At 39.9% G+C, this 22,150-nt stretch overlaps 1 protein-coding gene across 1 annotated transcript in view; it reads right to left on the bottom strand.

The window, feature by feature from the left end:
* Positions 1-7,246: 7,246 nt before the first annotated feature.
* Positions 7,247-22,150, bottom strand: part of LOC104576791 (cytosolic phospholipase A2 epsilon) — a 30,226-nt gene continuing 15,322 nt past the window's right edge. The window contains exons 5-20 of the mRNA XM_088520481.1: positions 21,871-21,911; positions 21,345-21,387; positions 20,546-20,609; positions 19,787-19,950; positions 19,416-19,508; positions 18,456-18,493; positions 17,704-17,839; positions 16,428-16,564; positions 15,392-15,614; positions 14,754-14,868; positions 14,085-14,222; positions 11,102-11,209; positions 9,894-10,085; positions 9,166-9,332; positions 7,862-8,048; positions 7,247-7,455 (exon numbers count right to left, since the gene is read on the bottom strand). Coding sequence (XP_088376607.1) covers positions 7,247-7,455; positions 7,862-8,048; positions 9,166-9,332; positions 9,894-10,085; positions 11,102-11,209; positions 14,085-14,222; positions 14,754-14,868; positions 15,392-15,614; positions 16,428-16,564; positions 17,704-17,839; positions 18,456-18,493; positions 19,416-19,508; positions 19,787-19,950; positions 20,546-20,609; positions 21,345-21,387; positions 21,871-21,911 — 2,055 coding nt within the window. The remainder of the gene's footprint in view (positions 7,456-7,861; positions 8,049-9,165; positions 9,333-9,893; positions 10,086-11,101; positions 11,210-14,084; positions 14,223-14,753; positions 14,869-15,391; positions 15,615-16,427; positions 16,565-17,703; positions 17,840-18,455; positions 18,494-19,415; positions 19,509-19,786; positions 19,951-20,545; positions 20,610-21,344; positions 21,388-21,870; positions 21,912-22,150) is intronic.

The raw sequence follows: 22,150 nt of genomic DNA, 5'->3' as shown, positions 1-22,150 counted from the left end.
GTTTGTGGGATTTAATCCTGTAGGAGTAAATGACAAGTTATTTTATAAAATGACCCGGAGCTCCGCCCCTCTCAGCGCCATAGGTGCAGGAATCCCCTCCCATTGCCAGAGAAGCCGGAGCATGGAAGGTGACTACTCTGGGGAAGCCTCTCCGCTCCTGATGGGCTGGGACACCATCCTCGTGCCAGGCTATGCCTCCCTAGTGGCATCCGAATACCATCAAGGGCACAGCTAGCTAGACCTATCCCTTCTCCCAAATACCATCAAGGGCACAGCTAGCTAGACCTATCCCTTCTCAGCCAGAGCTTCCCTGCCTGCCACATGTGACTGCATCAAGCTGTAAGTCACAGCAGGTCCTATGTAGCTGCGTAGGGGAAACTGAGCCATGGAAAAGGTGCTTGTATGTAAATAATCCCCGGTAAGCCACCTGTGCACAGGTCCTCACCTTTCCGCCTTGGTGTAAACCTCCATATAATGAGTGTCACCTGAATGTTACTGCCTGCAAAGAGGCATTGAGCTCCGCCACAAGATAACCTCCCACTGAAAAGTGCCACCTCCAGCAGCTGGCTGGTTGTTGTACAGAAGTAGCTCCCAGCTCGTCGTGGGCTGGCTCATATTTCTTGTTCAGTACAAGGAGGAATAACTAAGGTGTGGGGAGGTGAGGGCATAGGGTTGACTCTTAGGTTTGCAAGGATGAGCAGGACGTAGGGTAGAAAGCAAGCAGCACAGACTAGGAGTCCCACATGGCGTGTGACGGGCAGGACAACAGAGGAGAAAGAGCTGAACAGTTGCAGAGGTTACCGGAGAGCTCTTGAGGCCAGTGACACTGGCTATGATTATTACTCAGGGCTACTACTGCAGTCGGAAGTACATTATATTAGACAAAAAGGCAAGGAAATACATGATTGTGCAGAGCAGATAAGAGTTGTAGATTTGTCAAGAATAAAAGCCAACTGAATTTTACAGAGCAATTGTAGGAAGCCTATATCAAGTGAAAGAAATAAACTGAATAGAGTATCTAGTGTTCCAGTTTCATTTTACAGAGATTTTATTCAAACGGAGCGTGAGAAGAGGAACGCATCAACATCTCTGTGCATACACAGTAGAAATTACTGTCTTTAAACACAGAAACAAATCAATAGCAAACTAGCAGCTTCAGAAAGAGGAGGTTGTGTCATAGCATCTGTATTTCCAGCATGGGAAGTAGTTCTGCCTGCACTTGAAGTACAAGAGCATCTTCTGGCCTCAGGTCATGGACACTCTGAGCTGTATCCTTGAGAACTCTTCTTACAGCGGAATTTGGAGAGCAATTATCTTATTTTTTTAGCCTCCTCAGAAAAGAAGACCTGCCTGCCTGACCTTGGAAGACCTGCCACAGGATGCTGAAAATACCAGTACAGTTGTTATTAGACCTGGCCAGCTTTCCTAAGGCTTATTAGCCCAGAGAAACTTTAATGCAAATGATGTTGTTCATTCAGAAACCTCTCTAAAAGTGATGAAACTTAAGAAAGCTGAGAATTCCTATCCTCAAGGAAAATGGAGAAGCATACACAGACTCTGCACACAGATTTCCATCTCTGGGGACTTAATTCCCCAGTTACATGCATACTCAATCTTCTGAAAGGATTTATGTAGCCTTCAGCTAAGCTGAGGTTATTCTGCTCCCACCTGACTGTCTCTGCGAGAAGCTTCATAAAGAAAACTCAGAGGCTTTCATTAACAACCGAAATAGTAATTTAAAATCTGAATGTGTAAAGCTGGAGGGTCTTGATTTATAGAATAAAAAGGGGAGTTTCTAAGTGTTATTATTTGATTTTTTGCATTTCATATTTCAGGAATTTAAAGATACATAAAGCAAAATAGCCTATGACATGGCATCAACTCAGGTATCAGTAGTCACAGTTGACCACAATTTAACAATACGCAGAGCAAACATTCATAAATAGGCTCTGCTTTATGCATATGTAACCAAAAGACATTAATTTGTAAGAAATGCTAAGACATTTTTAGGCCATTTTGCTCGTACCTTCTACTCCAGAGCCCGGTCTGTGTGGAGTATTATATCATCTGTCAATTCTCTAAAATAAACTACATCATATATTTAATAAAATATATCATATATTTACAAAGTAGAAAACAAAGCAACTATAAGTCAATAAGTTTGAAAAATGACTTGGTTTCAAGACTGTCTGGAATAATTTTGGTTGTCAACCAGATAAGCAGCAGCAGAAATTGCAAAAGTAAAGAAACAACTATTAATAGCTTAATTAATTGGCATTAAAAGTGCTTATTGCTAACATGTAGAAACATGCAGCAGTTTTCCTGATAATTATCAGCCTCCAAGGATACTCTGATGTCTCTCTAGAAGAAGGGAGATAGGAAGAGAGCAAACATTTAATCTGCAGCTAATCTAGAGATTATTATCTGAAAAGGAGGACGGTGCAATAAGCAGCAGCTGGCAGCAGAACTGCTACTTCTAAGGTTCAGGTGACCCTCTTTTCCCAGTACATAGGACTAGTCATCAGAAGGTTAACCTGGGAGACTTAGACAAAACAGGGGAAAGCTGGGAGTTGGAAAGCTCCCAGAATATGTAGATTAGGAATCTATGTGGCACAAATAAGAGAATTACAGTCAGAATCTCAGCAGTAGGATTTAATTCCATCATACTTTCTGGTTTAGGAGTTTTGCTTACTATTCTTTTTAAGAGAACAGTCTAACAAGACTGCTTTTAAGAAAGCAGAGGAAGGAGATACCTTAATCTTATTTTAAATGTATCTCCAGCCTCTTTTTGTTCCTCATTTTCTCTTCATTTCTTCTTTGAATTTCTTATTGTAGTTCTTACTAACTCCTTGCATTCCTAATATATCCATTCCCTTCCTTTGTCCATCTCAGCACCACATACCTGCCATTCCCTTTTCATTTTCCTTCAGAGATTACACAACAATTTTACTTTCTTCGATTTGTCTCTCCTTTGCCTTTTAACTTATCTGTTTTCTTTTATCTTTCTTATTTTTCCCTCATATCTCATCCACACTGCAATAGTACCTCCAGACCCATCAAATCTGGATGATGAGAACTTGGTAATATTTGAAAGCAGCATGTCAAACTACAACCATTAGTCAGGAGCATTTCACAATGCCCAGGTGAGACATTCAGTTGTGTGGAGAACTAATACAAGCAGTCAAAGAGAGCGAAAAGGAACCAGGGAGCTTCAGGAGTCAAGGACAAAGAATTTGGAGATAGGAGAAGATACCTCCTGAGTTTTGATATGAAGAGCTGGAGGAGTGGGAGAGGTTTTGGGAGGTGCTTTATGAATTCAGAGGGTGTGCTATGCTTTGGTGGGAACCCAGCAAGAGAATGACATTCAGGAGGATCTCAAAGGTACAATGGCATAAAAGACACACATATATCACTCATTCCTTCCTGCTGACCAGCATCCCAAAATCAGGGCATGAGGATACCAATCCTGCTAGAAATGAGGCCCTCATGACCTCCTTTGAGGTTTGTCACTCTAGTAGCATGATGGGATTTTGTACATACATGGCTGAACTTTAAAATTGGAATAAGTTTGGCTCTATCATCCATATTTTCTCGCATTCTCTGTGGGAGACACATTTCCTGTCATTCGCATGAAACAACCAGCAGTTTTAGAAATTAATAGCTTACCATTCAGAATGTAATAATATTTTTATCACTTTGGGGGTTACAGAACAGCATAAAATGGTGCTGCCCATCACAACAGACAAAATAATACTGCAGCTAAATACCTGCTTAGTTTCTGCTTCATCAGCAGCACTCACTCAACGTGATTATCCAAGTACCCTCATGCCTTGCAGGTGGGTTCAAAGCTCCCACTACTGCTTTTCTTAGGTTCTAACAGGCTGACTCACCACGCTGAGCTGCTCAGTTATTGATGTGTCTTTATGATAATCATAAGGGCTGAGGCAAAGATGCAATTGCATGATAATCTCTTACCTACAGATAATGAATAGGTAAGAATGAAAGCCAGACACAGAAAAATAAATTGAAAACATACTCATTAGAATTAAGGATGTAACTATGTTAATGTTTATAGTTCCCATTAGCACAGCTACCAAGAGCTTTGCCTTTTAAAATAGTTAACAAAAATTATGTTTTCCCCATTGAGGCTAATACTTGTAATGCACTATGGGACTAGATTTTCACAGTATTACTTCTACTCTTGTTTGCTTTCTGCCTTGAAGGAATAATTTCACGGAATTGCTCCTATTTCCTGTAAAGCAGACACTCCCATTCACAAAACCAAAAGTTCACATCTGTAGCTGTCACCTACATTCCTGCAATGCTTTAGTACAGCCCAGAGGCAAAGCACAGCTGATTAGCAGTTAAACCAGAACAAAAATAAGAAACACCAGAAGACAACATCAGAATAATTTTATCCATTAGCTAGCAAGCAAAAACTGAAGACCAGGATATTCTGCAAGTGATCTGTGTAATTAATAAATTTAAATACAGGAAGCAACCTGAGGCCAATATATTAACCAACTCCTGCGCTTCAAGTCATTAAAAAGTACCACCTCTGCAGATCAAGAGTGCTGACTAGATGGGATTCAGAAGAGTAGACTATCACTGAGAAACTGTCACCCAGAGCAAACTCTACAATGCCAGTGATGAAGAAATTCCCCTGAATGTCTATTCTACTCTTCTTCCAGTCAAGAAGGAAAGCAATAAGTGGCAGGCTGCTAAGTTAGGCTAAATGATGCAGGGTCAGCTTACTTTTGTTGGGATGCAGCACATATGGGAGATGGGGGACACAGGGACAGTATAATGGGGTTTTACTGCCTAGGGCAAGATGGGGGCCCATGTCTCAGGATCATTGCCTATGGGATCTCTGGGTGAAGGCCACCAGTGCCCAAGGACGTGGACTGATATACAGAGGATCAGTACAAACCTCATTCAGGTTCTACAACAATATAGGACAAACAGGCATTTTCTAATGTCACACTGAGGATCTCATTGGATGACTCAGCTGGTTGCAGGTCAGGTGAGAGAGGAGAGTACAGACATGCATCTGCAAAATGAAAGTCACGGGTTGTTTGAGGATTACAAGAGGATTTACAGGAAGAACCAGATCTTGTCCAAGAACCTCAGCCATACCACAGGCACTGCTAGGGGCTAGCTTGTAGATCTGACTAGCTTACCTTGAGAGGGGAATAGCACCTGGTATGGCAAAGTAGAGGACACAATAGTGGCATGATCAGAATGAATTAAAATAAATTAAGATAAAATAACCAGCAAGAGAAGAGGGAATTAGTTAAGGGTAGGAATGGAAAAAGAGAAGAAGACCTCTTCAAACCTGGCCTCATTAAAGGTCTTGAAAGTCACAGAAAGGAAGTCCAGTTGCAGCTCTTGAAGATTCCTGAAACTCCTCTGGAAGAGGAGCAGATGGGAAAAGCAGCAAACGTGTCACACGAAATGGATTTGCCATAATGATAAACTGGAAGGCATGACCTGCGTATGCAGGGGGGTTGGACTAGATGACCTCTAGAGGTCCCTTCCAGCCTTAAGCATTCTATGATTCTATGAGAGGGAGTTCAGACCTGGAATGGCTCCTTATAGTTATGTGTGGGTCTGGAACACATGACAGGCAATGCCGAAAGGGACTGGGCCTGTGTGATTTAGCAACAAAGATCACAAGGAGAGGAGCACTCGATGAATCAAGTAAACAATCAAGTAAACAATCATTTTAATGCACTGGAGATTTAAAACAGGGCTGCAAATGGTATGGAGGTGTGAGAATCTGGAAAAGACAGCTGGGGGAAGGACACATCATCACTAAAGAAGGTGAGGTTATTGAAGGTGAGTGTGGGAGTCTGAAGAAGCAGAGGACTTCAAGTCATGGTGGACTGCTAGAAAGAAAGAAACAGGACATGATAGCCAGAGAGAAGCAATTTTTTCAAACTTTTAGAATTTCACATTTAATTTAGGACTTCGTTTAAGAATGTATTTTTTGCTATGATTGTGTAATTCATAATGTACCACTCGTAGCTGTGTGTGTGTGTGTGTGTGCACTAATATATGCTACTTCAACATAGGCAAGTTAGAGTTTCATTCAAACTTGAAATAATTAAGGGTAGATGACACTGTTTGAAACATTTTATCTTTTTTTTTTTTTTTACATCAACATCTCTGTTGTAATGAAACAGTTTTACAGAGTATTTGCACTATCAAAAACCTTCATAAAGCAAGTAATTATCTTGGTCTTCAGCTCAAAAATTAGCTCGATGAAAACAGCTTGTATTGCTTGTAAACAATTAGAAACTGAAAAAGTTATATAATTACCCATCAGTATAAATTATGAATATCAGCATAGAACACTTAGCTTGCCCAGTTACCACAAACTCTGAATGTCTTCCAGTTTTTAATTTTTTTTTTAATGCTTATAGCATTCCTACATTATAATAGCAGGAGGTAGTACCAAACATGCTGAAATTAATGGGAAGTAGATGCTGAACTGGCGCCATGGTGAAAAACACAACTCTAGGTTAGGTACTCACATGTGCGCCTTAAGAGCTGATTTTGACTCACAACACAGTTTGGAAAAGTCACTTCTAAGGGAATTTCCAAACCAAAATAAAATTCATTCCAAGGTACAGAAAAAAAGAACATTTTCCATGTAAACTCTCTTTTCTGTAACTTATATATACAGCTTTTCATGTTATTTGCAAGTAAATTTCAGGCTGACATGAAATGTAAAATAAAATATACTTTTCTCTATTTCTTTAAAACTGTCTAGATTTTTAACATATTCTTTTTCTGTTTGTACCAAGTTTAGAATAAGAAAGACATCTGTAGCTTGTTTGTCTGCACTTTACATGTAACTTTTACCAGTGAAGTAAATTTTAAAATAATTTGTATTTACTACATGTCAATGTCCCATATTTCCTAGCAACTTTGTTTTATATATGTGTATATATGTTTAATGCATATGTACATATGTGCATATGTATGTATATATACATACACACACAGAGACATATAAAATATTCAACAGTGAAAATCAAATTAAGCAAACAGCTATAAAGCTAATCAATATTTTGTTTAATTGGTTGATCTTGGCTTGCAGCTTCGTAGAGAAGAACCACAAGCTAAAAAAAAGCCTTAGTACTTTCCCAAGTCTGTATTGCTCATCTCCAAACAGGTTTTTGATGCTTTTGCATGGGAGAAAAAAAAAATCCAACTATCTTTCTGAAACTTGGAATGGCATTTAATTTTTCTGTTGCTTTTTGTGTTCTATTGCTGAATTCAAAGCCTGAAGGATCAAATGTTTGTTGTTCTGGATGTTGTAGCTGGTGAGTTTTACCAGCTTGTCAAACTCCTCCTCGGTGTAGGTGAAGCTGTTTATGCAGTAAGGAGAGGTGGAGCTGGAAACATCCACGTTGCCCTGGCCCAGCTCAGATGGGCCACGTTCCACTCCTGCCGGATAAACACAGACCATTAACAGGACGCTTCTGTGGTCCCGGCATGTTTTTTTTAGCTAAAAAGGGAGATTTCTCCCACTCTTCTTTCAAGTAGCTCTAATGTTTCCATTCGGGCTGGAGCAGAGGGGCCCCTTAGCCTCCTAAGAGGCCTGGCAACCTCCAGCAGGGCTCAAGGGCCTGTTTGGCCTGGTGGCCTCTGGAGGGACCTCCCTCTCACCCAGGGACACTGGAGTAAGGCTGTAAGAGGGTTGGCAAGTAAACTGCGTCCTGAGAAGTGCCAGGTGCCGGCAAGAGAGGCAAGCCATGGTGGTCCTTGCCTAGGAGCACTCCTATTCTCGTCTCCTGCTCCTGCTGCCTGGAGTCCTGGCTGGCTGGCAGCAACGGGACAAGTGGCAGCTTACCCGGCTCTCTGTATGTCCTGAATGTGTCATTCACCAGGGGGAAAAACACCACTATGGGCGCCTGGGGGGTCTCCCGGTCTTCAAAGACGTAGCACTCCTTCAGGTTCCTCTCCTCTTCATCGCTCAGATGGATCTTGGGAAAAGGGATTCCCTGTTTTAGGAAGTACTTGGAGGCTTTTTCCAAAGGCTGCATTTAGACAAGAAAAAAGAAGAAGAAGAAGAAAAAAGGTCAGAAACACTATTCCTCCAGCTTTCTTCAGTGCTCAACACATCGATTAAAGGCCTCCTCACAAAGACAAGAAACCTGTGCTCACTATCAGTGTTTTTTTCTGGTCTTTGCTTCTTTCAGAAGGTAATAACTATTAGTTATTAGCAAAATAACATGTCAAGACCAAACCTCTAACCTCCTGCTTGGTGTCATACCTCCCACTCAGCAACTATCTGTAAGATAAATAAAATATTCACAGCTGCAACCAGAGTCTTGCTTAGCAAGGTAGAGCACAGAAACATGCCCACTGCTGAAGAAAATCCTAAAATCAACAGAAAATGCAGATTCCAGAAAATGCAAACATCTTTTTAACTTTGCATGAAATAGCCAAAAGCCCTTAGCTCTCTTAGATGCCTAAAGATTGCTACAAAAAGTGATGTAGACATCATGGCACAAACATCTCCTTGACTGAAATGTTAATTTAATTTTTCTGAAGTGTTATTCACTTTAGAAAACAAGCCATTTCCTCCTGAATATGGTCAGCACTTCTGAAAACTCATCTCTAGTCTTCAAGAAGCTCTGTCCTATCCATACCAAGCAACAGGAGCTCTAGGCTACGTTGTTAGCTCGTACTTGAAACAGCAAACATGGACATTATATTCTTCTCCATGACTTTGAAAAAAATGACAAGATAACTGGACAAGTTACTTCTTATCTGACTGTATATATCTATCTTTAGATATCATGAGATAGAAAAAAAACGAGTTCCTAAGTGGTGGTACTGGTTCCTGAAAAATACTGAAAAAGGGGATAAAAACAGCTATATCAAGGCCCTGGTGGCACACAGGTCTAGAGGATGGCCTGTTATCTATCCTAGCTTTAATTAAAATAAAAACTTTAGAAAATTTTTGTTCTCTTTAGGGAATTTTGCATGATATATTAGCATCACCATGAGATCTAGACATCTAGAACCTGAAACTCTCAGTTAAGATTTTTTTCTCCTAGAGTAGGTTTCTTCTATGTAAACTTATTCTGACTCTATAGGAATTAAAAAGGGCTAAGGTTATTATTGGAGAAAACAGAGTACTCCTCGCACCGATGTCTGTGATCCAGAAGAATAGTTTAAGTGTAGGACAATATCCACTTTCCTCTCCGGCCTCATGAGTGGTGGGTAGCTGATATCGATGTATCCAGCTGTGTCTGCCAGGCACAGGAACTCTGCTGTTTGTGTCAGTTGGTTAGGGAAATTGTCTAGCACAGTATCTAAAAGAAAATATTTCTTATGGTAAGTGATACTGAAGAAGTGATAGATGTGCTATCTGGCTAGCAAAAGAGGAATAAAACATAACTTGCCTCCTCACTGCTTTTGTTCTTCCAAGACCCTGCTGCTTTACTGAAGCTCAACTTTGACTCAGAGAAAAAAAAAAAAAAACATAGATCTTGTCCAAGATAAGACAATAGCTCTTTCCCTTCTCGTGCAGCTCTCTCCTCCATCCTTGACTAGCAATAGTTGCCCATCTCTGGAACAAAGAGACTTCTTGGAGTATCTATTTAGATTCTACTTTCAGGAAAAACAGAGCTGTCCAGAATTTGTTTTGCCAATTCACATGAGACACAGTGAAAAAGTGACTGAAATCCAAAAAGTCACTTCTGCTGAGGATTTTCAGTTCTGTCCAGCTGATTTGACTGCATGACATTTAATTACACTGTTTTTTTTTTTTTTCCCCCGAGTGAAGGTTAAAGCCTGATCATCATCTTTTCACTAATAAAATGTCAAACCATCTCATTGGGCAAAAATTAAAATTCTTTTTTTTCCTTTTTTACCTTTCCACATACAAAAGCTTTTGCTCTGGAGGTACTCATTGTGCAACTGGAGTCCCTTTAGGAAGTTGAAGAACTTTGAAACCAACACTCGCTTTGTCAAGAGCTGCCGAATAATATCCATGATGCCACACTCAGGGGTCACTAAGTAAGTCTCCAACTCATTGTTCTGTGCTGGTAGCAAAGGCTCTTGTTCTGCCAATCAGTAGAGGATATGAACAAATTATTGTCTTGATGCTGTCCTTTGTAATAATTGCAATGACAAAGCCATATCACATTAGCTAAAGGAGAGAAAATCCTAATAAAATGTGACAACATACTTAATCTCAAAATAGGAACAAGAAGAGAATCAACATTCAATAAAGCATATTTCTTAGAAAACAAAATGAATGCAGAAACAAACTTATTAAAGCTGGAAAAAGTGATCTATTCTTGATAGAAATTAAGCTGGATTCTCTGTGCGTAAATTCGTAGAGGCTGAGAATCTGGACTTGTTTCTTCCGAGATTAAACCATCTTTGACAAAAATGGTTTCAAGGCAAGAGATTTAGATTCATGGAAAAGGAGAGGAGAAAAAGAATTATGCTAATTCATCAGAGCTGCTATCAAGGGCATTGTTTGACCTCATTGTTTTGCAATACCTCTATGGCAGGAGTGAAGAAGAGCACATAAATCAAACTTGTTATTCACATTCAGATACAAGACTTTGAAGGACCATAAATGGATACTGCCAAATCAAAAAATGGCAAGAAAAATACAACAGTGTTCCAGGTGATTGATATATTCAACTCTATAACAGCAACACTCCTGAAATGTGATCTGCCAAGGCAGACAGAAAGCATAGCACTGAGATGTTTGCAATGTCATGTAGGTTAACTGAAAGGCCCCCAGCAAATGTAATCTAATTTAAAAACTACAGGAAATTATAGTTTCATATTTGGTCAGAAATCATCACCTATATAAATTCATCCAAAGGAAACTTGTGGAAATAATGCTGCTAAAAAGGAGTTCGGACATGAGAGCAGAAACCCAGTTTCATACATATTACTGCAATGTGACAGCTAAGAGTAAAAAAGAAGCAGTGCAGTATTGGCACCAGCTTTAAGATACAAAAACCTTTCATAAAATTTTCACACTATTTGTGTCTGAACATAACAGTTATCTAAAGATTTATAAGACAATAGGCAAAATAAAAATAGAAATATAACCAACCAACATTGACAGGTCTGGGTTGGGTGCATCTCAGTGACACTCGTCCTGAAGAATCTGATGAATGCCAGGCATCCAAGAGGTTATAGGAGAAGACATTGCTCCACAGGCCTGTATAATGGTTAAGAGAGAGACAACTATGGGAACATTTTGCTGGAAAAAAACTTTTCTTTTTCTACAGATTTTTAAAAATAAACTTTTAACTTATAGATTCACAGAATGGTTGAGGTTGGAAGGGACCTCTAGAGATCATCTAGTCCAACTCCCCTGCTCAAGCAGGGACACCTAGAGCACGTGGCACAGGGTCACACAGAGGTGGAGTTTGAAGATTTCCACAGCCTCTGTGGGCAGCCTGTTCCAGGGCTCTGTCACCCTCATAGTAAAGAAGTTCTTCCTCACATGGAGGTGGGACTTCCTGTGTTTCAACTTGGACCCATTACGCCTTGTCCTGTCACTGGCCCCATCAAGAAGAGTTTGGCCCCATCCTTTTTATATTTTCCCCTCAGGTATTTGGACATGTTGATGAGATCCCCTCTCGATCTTCTCCAGGCTAAACAGGCCCAGCTCGCTTAGTCTTCCCTCATAAGATAGACTTTCGAGTCCTTTAATCATCTTTGTTGCTCTATGCTGGACCCTCTCTAGAAGCTCAATGTCCTTCTTGTACTGGGGAGCCCAGAACTACACCCAATACTCCAGGTGCAGCCTCACAAGAGCTGAGCAGAGGGGAAGGATCACCTCCCTCGACCTGCTGGAGACTCTCCTCTTGATGCAGGATCCCCTTGGCCTTCTTGGCCATGAGGGCACATTGCTGCCTCGTGGTTAACTGCTTGTCAACCAGAACTCTCAAATCTCTGTCCACCAAGCTGCTTTCCAGCAGGTCAGCCCCAACACTTGAAACAAGTTTGTGAAAGCTTCAAGCTTTCTAACCTCTCACTAAAATCTGCAGTAATTTCTTTTACATTTTGTCTTCATAGAAGATTCTAAATGGTTTTAACCACTGTGCCAAGTCATTAGCTACTATAATTCATTGCCACATACATCTATATCAGTATACTACAAAACAAAGCTTTCTAGCTAGTATATTCCTGTCCTAAAAAAAAAAAAGGGGGGGGGGGGGGAGAAGTTCATTTGGAGATAACTGCTTGCCAGTTTTTGTCAGCACAGTCTCAGTTCTCAGCCGTCTGAGAAGCTATTGTGCAAGCCTGAAGTGAAAACACTGCTATAAGGAGAGGCAACATCTTTTCCAAGGCTACAGAGATGAAAAAATAGACAAGCTTTCAGGCACCCCAGGCTTTCTTTGGTAAATCCGAATTCTGCATCCCCAAAAGTTTATATATTCTTTCCATCTCTGTCACCACAGTTCTTATAAAGTGTATATCTTCTACCAAATTATACCTCACTTTTTTCCTTAAACCATTGTACCGTAGCTCATAGTACATTTTAATTGCAAATCAGAAGGGCACATGCATATTGTATCACTAGATGGCAGTGTTACTCTAACTCTCCGTCCTGTCTTTTCTAGAACTACATCTATGTTTTACATAAATTCAGCTACCGGGACTGAGCCCAGGCTGGGAGTGATGGGTTATTTGCTAACAAACCTAGACCATACCGTCATCACTGCAAAACTGCAAATGAGGTACCAGTTTTCAGAAGAGTGCCTCAGTAGTCCCACCTAGCTCCAGAATCTACTTAAGGGAATAAATTGGCAAGTATAAAGGGACTTCTTTCTTATTGTACTCTCCTAGTATCTCACCAATCTTTTGGTACTTAGGACTTGCAGTGCTAGTTCTTGCATCTTAATGGTTATGTTTCAGATATACAAATGGCCTTATCTCTATGAATTTGCTCTCCTCCTTTTGAACCTATAAATACTTGTGGCTCGTGTGACACTTCCTGCCAGTGAAGTCTATGATTTCACTCTGCTTGGTCAGGATCCAGTTCCCATGGCACCACTCTGTGCCCCTTATACTCATACAGGAATACATAGGGAATTTAAATTCTCTCTTCACTTTCTCCACTTGATTCAGGATTTTGGAGCTTTCTACAGTATTCTTCTCAAGTCACCTCTTTTTTAACTCATTGCATTGTGAAAAGTTCCAGGCATAGCCATTGAAGTTCTGAGAATTAGCTATATAGTTAAAAGTAGGTTTCACATCCAAATATTTTATCGTGATTGTACTAACACGACTGTGGGCTCCTTTTGCATCGTACATTGAGGAGTATAAGGTCTCTGTATACCAAATAAGAAATACCATATTGCTAGTTTTATAGGTTTACCTTACTGGACTTGGCTATTGCTGGCATCCTTGGTGTTCTATAGTGTATCATGTTTATTTACAAGTAATGTGTTTACTGTTCAGAGTTTAAGGACTCTTCTACAGACAACCTAACCAGGATATGAAGGGGTGTGGTAGAGAATCCTAGCATTACATAAAATTAAAACATGAAGAATTGCATAAAACCCTCAAAGCTGTCTGTCATCTGTTATTGGGAACCACCCACTTTAATGAGATAAGGGTGGCAAAACTCCCTGATTTAATCATGCGAACAAAATTACAAAGCATTTGCAACACTATTAAGCCAGCAAAAATATAATTAAGGGGAAAAATATAATTGGGAAAAATATTCAAAATTGTTGTATTTTCTAACAAACTCAGCAATAACCTTGCTTTTTGTTTTAGACTAGACCATAGCCAAATGTGGCTTTAGGATTCCACTTTCAACATACGAATATCAGCCCTGAAACTTCAGACTTAAAAATCACTTGGAAAGCAAAAGTGAATAGCATTATTTGAAACTTTCTTTGAGCACTTTTCTACCCAGTTATCCCATCTCCAGGCTGAGGAATTTGATCAGTGCTTTGGAACAACTTATTGTACATTATATTTCAGTCCTGCGTGCTGCAGGCACTGTTTGCAGAATGCAGAAACTGTATTACAGGAAATACATTTTTACACAATCCAAACTTGGATGAGCATATCACCTTGCATAAAGCAGATCCTAGATTCAGGGAGCTTCTTCATCAGGCGACCCATGAAGAACTGACTGCCAAAATCTTCTGCGCGAATGAAGGCTCCGTATTTTAAGAATCCCACCTCATAAGGGGTGAACTCCACCCATTCTGCAAGCAGAGACACGAATTGGACTTTTAATTCTGAATCCCATCCCTGCTTCCTTTCAGGCAAAGCTCAAATGAGAAGGAAGCAAGTGTAGGACAAGCCCTTTCAAGAGGGTGATCACAGACTGGTTTTCATCAGGGTAATTAATTGTCGTTTACCTAGTTTTGGCCACTCTCTCAAGTTTCCTTAAGGTTTTCATATAGAACCTTCCAAAGAGCCCCTCCAGGTAAGAAATGAAGTTTATACCAGAAAGAATTGGCTTAAGTTGCTCTACATACAGAACCAAAGGTGTGTTTGGCTATCCTAAAGAGCCTTCCACAAATTTCACTTACCCAGAGACTCTGAGCATAAAAGAAATTGAAAAAAGAAGAGGACATGAGTGCTGGGATTCAGAAGTGCAAGAGCTGCAGGTGTGAAAAAAGAAGAGGACATGAGTGCTGGGATTCAGAAGTGCAAGAGCTGCAGGTGTGAAAAAATAATGCAAGTCATTCATACATCAGCTGAGCCCCGATGTGACTCCATTCTGCCATCACCTTTAAACTCTGGAAGGCTGTAACGTTCTTTCATGTTGAGGATCATGTAGATAGGGAGAGGATTCTGACCCTGATCCAATGCCTGCTGCTCATCTGAAAGCTTATGCTCATTTTTCTGTGAATTGACCAAAGAAAAGGAAATGTGTAACTATGGTACTGTCATTCATTGTGACTGGTCTTAAAGAATAATAAATATTTGTTTCCAGTTACATTTTCTTATTCTCTTCACTCATTTTGTCCATACATTCTTTTTTAACAACAATAAAAAAGTAAACATTTATACATCCTTGTACGCTCATTAAGCTACTGATGAGCTGTAGAACAGTTCGAGGTACTATGGGTAAGGAATATTTAATTTCCTATAGAAAGAAAAAGAGAATAAGAAAGCAAGAGCAGAACTCTGCTGTGAAGAGCTCAGATATTCATACAGATAAAAGGCATTCAGGTTCGGTACTCTACTGAGGACCTTCAGGTTGGTGCTTATGTGCTGAGAAGTACATGGGATGAAAGCCCTGTTAGTCGGGAAAAATCATCTGCCTGGATAATGCTGGCAATACTATAAGGTCAGCACCTGTTCCAAGAGTTTCATTTTCTATACAGTGGTGTTCAGTACCAGGGAAAAAATATATGCACAGTACCCCATCATTTAAAGCTTTTTCTAGTAGAAGCCCCCAGAAATCAACGCTAGAAGTCTGGTATCCCTCTTGCTTCCGCAGCTTTAGTTCCTTGTCATAATACTTAAAGCTTTCCAAAGAAAAGCAACTGAGCTTGCACTTAGTCATGTGCCTCCGGACTTCACTAATCGGCCCAGACAGATCCTTGTGTGACCAGTCAGAGCTCTGATACAAATGTGACAAAGTCCTGTGGAAAAGAACAGAATTACATTGTCATATCCTCACATACACTTTCACTTCTTAGATTTAAGGACCACATCAAGTTAACTACTTGAGACTCATTGAAAACACCTTTTGAGCTCAGTTTATCAAGCAAGAGAAAATATTTTTGGATTTAGAGCACCTCCAAACCCATAGCTAAACTTGAGGAGTTGTGAAAGCCCCTCCATGCAATCTGGGTACCCTGGGCTTTGTACACAAGCTACCAGGGTCACACAAATCTCATAACAGCTTCCAGGAAAGATTTTAGAGATGAAGAGAGAGGCCAGGTAATAAGCTGTTGCTCATTAGCACTGCCCTGGCCATGTGCCATCTCAGGCACTGGGGGAACAGCTCCAATCATTGCACTGGTTCCCGTTCCTGCTGCTGATGTGGCCAGGGAGAGACCTCATGTCCCTTTTCAGTGATGGCCTCTTAAAGTTCCCAGAACTTGGCAAATTAAAATAACTGTTGTTAATAATTGTCTGTTAACATGCTAACCCTGTGAGTTAACTATCAAATATTAGGCAGGTAAAAAATAGGACATAATCAATTTTGGATTAGAAACTGAAAACTCGAAGAGGATAAAACCAAGTAAAATATTTTACAATGTGATACAGTTGTCTGAAACAGGATTGCCATCCTGCAACAATTCTAGTTTCAGAAGCTATCCCAATGCAACAACAAAACTACCTGAGACAAAATAGGATGCTTTCTTTCACCCAAATGAAGAGAAAAAAAATCTCTTCACACAGCAAACTACAGAGGTGACAAATGACAGCTTTGTTCAGGGTCTCCTTACCATGTTGAGCCAGATGAGCCAGTGATGTATGAAATAGCATCTAAGAGACCCGACTTCTGAAGGCCCAACAGGTTGCCTAACAAAGATGTCAGTGCCCGGGTGCCACCCCCTGTTGTCATGACTGCTACAACTGGTACCTGTTTACACATCAACACAAGCAGTTGGTAAGCAAAAATTTAGCTTACATTGAATTTAGCACATCAGGTCAGAGCTGAGTAAATTACAGATTTTCTGTCCCACAGGACAGTCTAACATTTAGGTATTACCCAAAGTTGGGGAAGAAAGAATTAAATGCTGGTTTTTGAACAGAATTTATTTTTTTGAAAATGGCAATTTGCTAGTTTTTGACATTTTTGATCAAAAGATTCCAGGCTTCTAAATTGCTACATGCTAGTTTATTGAAACAGCTCAAAACTTCTTGTATCAAGGCATTTCAGTATTAGACTGCATTTTCCTTAGCATGAACATCATCTCATGACAGCTCTACGCTGAGAACCAGACAGTCTCATTCTCTTTTATTAGTCAGGTGCAATGACTGGATTATATTTGCCATAAAGCATCTTGAGTACTTAATGGCCATCATGAACCACAAAGCCTAATTGCATGGATGCCTTATTTGCACTTAAAAATACTAAATTCTTTTCCCCCTGCCCCGTCTTATTTTAAACGGCTGGAATACTTCTTTTACTTGAATTCTAATCTGGCAAATGGAGTTTGAGACTACAATTAGATTTTGAAGGAGCTGTGGTTCATATATTCTGAGATGTATGCTTGTCTTCAATTTCAAACAGCAATAGCAGGGCCATCCAGAATGATGTATGATTTCTAGATAGCTCTAAGTCAGACAGATGAAAGGAAAATGTCTTTGTGCTGTCACAGTGACGATACAGTCGAGATGATGAGCACCAGAGGAAAGTCTGCAGTAAGAAACTTAATGAGTATCATGTATCACATGTTCCCCTAGAATATGATAATATAAAATACCTTATTTAAGGCCTTGATGCGTGAATGCTCAGGTAGGAGAGAAGGATTGTAAGTCACAGATGAAAGAAGAAATATGGCAAAGAAAAAGAACATGATGTTTCATGGTTATTTTGGCAGTAAACAGGTACAGCCAGCAGTCTGGATACCACTTGTGCACTCCCACTGTTTCATCTGAACATTTTGAATGCTTCACATGGGAAACTGAACACATCAGAGCTCTTTAAAGAACGATATACTAACAGCTACAAACACAAAACACAGCACAATCTAAACTATCCGGTGCTCCACATACCTCATGGTCCTGTAGGTCTTGCTGTAAATTAAGGGCTTTTTTTAGAGCAGAAGACACAAACTTCTTCCGCTTCTGTAGGAAATTGGTCTCCTCCGAACAGAGATCAAATGCCAGGCGAACATCTAATTTTTTTCTCCTTAAAGTTCAGGGTGAAACAGTAAGTAAAGCCTATGTATGTGATATGGAGCTGCACTCACAAGCCATAACCCTTGCAACTATGCTAAGAAAAGCCAGTCCTACAGCCCTGCAAATGCACATCAGCAGAGGGCATAGACAAGATGGAGAAGAGGCTGAGAGGGATTTTTAAAAATGTAAAATCTTACGGAAAAAAGTGGAAATATGGTTTACTTCTATGCTGATTTTCAAAAACTTCCTAACAAGTCCTGCAATCTGTATACAAATACTATTAACAACAGAAGACCTCCAAGATGTATCTATAAAAATATTCTCATTTTTTTGGAAGTTTAGAATAAATGCACTCTTTTATTAGCTTGTAGCTCCAGGGATTGTGCAGACAGAAAAGATTATTCTTCCCATTAAGCTTGAACTGCTGCCTAACACACATAATGGGAAATTTCAACCAGCACAATTAAAAACGTCTAGTTCCTAGTCACACGTAACTAACCCTCCCCTGGTAAATAAAGCCAATGACTTAATACTATTTTCCTCAGATACAGAAAGAGGTAAGAAGACAGCAAAGTTGCCCAGCATCTTTATTCATAACCACAAAACCCAGAGAGAGGTTTTCTTACCAGTCTTTTGACTTCAGCTGTAAATTAATTGTTTCATCCTGAAAAACATAATAGAAGTACTAGAGATGATTTTTTGTTTGATTCTTTCCTTTCAGTTAGCATTGAGGTCCTTCACTTTTTCTGAGAGCACTACTGAGCCCAAAGCCAAAACAATTAGAAAATCCATGTATTTTTAAATCTTTTGCAAGTGTACCATATTTTCACTCAAATATTTTATCCCAAAGATTCAGCTATTTTAGATATGCAGAGCTGTATATAGCAAACACCACCATCACCAACGTTTCAAATATGCTGAATATCCCCATTTTGGAAAATACATGGCTTGGGATGTTTGCTGAGGGGGGTTAATTTTTGTTTCTGTTCAATTCAGATGAAAATATACAGACTTATAATACTTTCTATTTAGCAACGTAAATTCGGTCTACCTGAGTAGCAGCTCACAAACAGCTGAATTAACTTCCAGGCACACTATGAATGTGTTCTTATTGGGAAATAATTTCAAAAGCAGTGTAAAATTCCTCAATGTTGCTCAGGACCTGCTGAGCTTGTGGTTCAGTAACACAAGGCCACTGTAGCAATATCAGCCTTGGGGATTCCTGTCCTATAAAAACCTTATGAGAGTTGCTGTACTTCAGAGGTAAGAAGAAACACCCAGGCCTGAGGATTGCATGCTGTCACCATCTCGTGTAAGTCAGCAAGCAAGTCATAAATTCTGAGAGTGGTCTGCTGTATTTCGTGCGAGTTTTAATTAACAGCATTATTTGTTATAGTTATCATGAGATAGATAGAGTATCTTAAATGTGCTATGCTGACCCAGGGTTCTGTCACACCACCAGCATAACCTGTTTTTATTTTGATGTGATTTTCTAATTCCCAGGGGAGCATAGATGAGCAGGACTAGCAACTATCACTCTTTGGACCCAGTCTTCAGATTTATTCTAAAAAGCTGTCGTCAATCACCTTGGCTACTGCTATTTTCTCCTTGAGGGGAAGTGAATCCAGAGGAATAACAAGGGATGAACTGCAGTCTTTTTCCTCTTCATCTGCTGTACACTGAAAAATGCATTATAACATAGAAAAATATTTAATGTATGTGCCACAAGAAAGCACTGTCACAAAATTATTTCTCTCAGACAAGATCAATATCCAACAGTCTCCAGGTTGGCATATAGTATTAGGTTTTTTAGTGGGTACTGCGCTTTTACATGGAAGATTAAGCAAGACACTATTTAGCTAAAAATAAAAATTCTTTCCAATTGCCTCACTGAAATTGCTTATAAATATGGCAAACTATCCATTTGTTTTGCTTGCTTAAGCAAATGGCCACTTACCAAGCAGAAACGTGACTTCTTTTCTGGCAGTGCAACGTGTAGTTCTGACTGCCTGTACTTGCCATAGTGGAACAGAATGGGCCCAGCAGGCCTGAGGGCAGAGCGCAGGGAAAGCTTCTGCCTCTTCTCATAGGATCCCTTCAATGCAAATAGGAAGTCTTTTTCTAAAAAAAAAAAAAAAGAGAGAGATAGATAGATAGATTACAGAAAGCAAATGTTAAGCGAAGTTAGAAGCTGTTTTTACATACATGCAATAAACAATGCTAAAAAGCTTCCAGATTCTAAATAATAATTATCCAAACAAAGAGCATTGCAGAAATAAAGGAAAAGAAATGAAGAGCTCACATAGCAGCAAAAGGAGCCTTTGTAGAAACAATGAAGGAAAATTCAGCAGGAAGTAAATTATTGATATAGAAAATAGTATTTAGTTCTATTTTACAGCACTGATAAATTTCACACTCCAATTTTGAAGTCCGGTTTTCAAAGTTAGTCAGCACAGACACTGACAATTGCTAGATCTGTGGTCCCACACATATTCCCAACCATGCAATTACAGGATGAGAAAATGACAGAAAATGAGAAGAACTGAAACAGCCAAGCTGCTTCTACTTCACAGGGTTGAAAAGCTTCCTGTGCTTCCTTGTGCTTCCTTCCTTGTAGAACTTTTTTGACATAAAAAATAAATAAGTGAAAGAGTTATGCTTTTTTTTTTTAAATTTACTATTAAAAAAAAAAAATCCTTCCAGCTTGAAGTCTAACCTGAAGCTTCTTTCTTCGTCCATGTATTTTCCACCTGGACTTCCAAGCAGGAAATTTCACGAGACTGAAGCAGGGATGAATGACAAAAGAATTAAGGACACAAAACACACTACACCTGAGTCACTTCCTTGCTATCTACGTCTTGCCATCAGGACTTCCTGGGTTCCAGAAAACTGCCCACCTTCTGTTTACTTCATCTGAGAAAAGGATGACATAGGCACTCTGAAGACGTGCCAGGGTTTTATCTGAAAGAAAATTGGCATCCTTGGTCTATCCTAAAGTTTTCCAGGGCTGAGGAGGATGGGGAAATAACCAAGGAAGGAACAGAAGGGTGCACAGCCCTCATGAGGGTGAGATGGTGGGTCAGCCAGGTCACAAGGCTCTCCTTGCAGACAGCCACCTGGCAGACCTTGGTTACCTCCTCTAAATCATCAGTCAGGAGCACTCAAGAGAGCTACTCCTATATGATCCTACAGAAGTGAGGAAAACATAGTGTCCGTGATGAGTTTGCTAAGAGAAATCCATGCAGGGGATGAAACAGATGCAATGAGTCAATGGAGCAGCACTGCCCTCTCAGCCATGGGGCTCGCAATCAGCTGGTGACAGAGGACACTTTTTGGGCATCCCAGGGCCACAGCGAGGCGGAGCCCAGGGCAAATATGGCATCCAATTCCCTATCTACCTCTCCTTCAGCTCTGTCTGCAGTGAGGTGTTGGGGCATCTCCCAGATTCACTGGTCCCATCACCAGTGTGAAAATGAACATGAAGTACTAAAGAAATAGAAGCAATTAAAAATTACCACTAATACACCATTATTGACAAGCTTTTCAGGAGGAACCGGACTGAAAGATAAAAAGTATATATTATAATCAGAACTAATCTGAGCTAAATGCAGCATTAAATGAACAACAGAAATAATACTTTCCTTACCGGCTGCCTTGCCCAGGACAGTCTCTAATAGATCACTGATTTTAAAACTCACTGTGATTTTCAAAGGGGATATCTGATATGTGGCTTCCTTATTTTTATAAAGGTAATTGCAACGAATAGTAATAGTTAGCACTGTGGTTGCAGTTCTTCTTACATTTCTCCTTCCTCCTCCTTCTCTTCCTTCTCCAGGAGACATTGAGCTAGATTAGTATATGGGATGATTCCTGATAGATAAGGAGCATAGTGTTTCTGCGAATGTGCAACTAGCTTAGTAAACACCTGCTATTTCTGTGATGATGCTTACTGTTTTAAACTATAACATAAATCCTACCTGTATTTATGAGTGCTTGTTTTTATAAAGTACAATTCTTCAGTCCTGTGGAATTTTTACTCACATGCTCTCTGATGCAATCTCTACCTCCAGCACTTCTTGTGTCTGTGAAAGATTAATCAATTCAGAGTGTTTGCAGTCATTTTCTTTCTCACCAGCTACTCCTGTCAGTGATTAATTCGTGTTCCTAAAATAGCTCTTAAAATCCAATTTCCCTCCTCTTTTATGCTGAGATGAGTGAAAGCTAATGAGTTAGAGTAACTTTGGAAGTTATTTTCACGACACAAATAAATGTCAGGCCCCAGTTGTTGGACAGCAGTTGATTGCACTTGTCTGTCCAGTTG

The sequence above is a fragment of the Tinamus guttatus genome, unplaced genomic scaffold (assembly GCF_059628265.1).
Source record: "Tinamus guttatus ecotype Peru unplaced genomic scaffold, ASM5962826v1 Tinamus_guttatus_pri_ptg000089l, whole genome shotgun sequence".
Lineage (NCBI taxonomy): Eukaryota > Metazoa > Chordata > Aves > Tinamiformes > Tinamidae > Tinamus > Tinamus guttatus.
The sequence above is the reverse complement of the archived record's forward strand: the minus strand, read 5'-3'. Positions and strand labels throughout refer to the sequence as shown.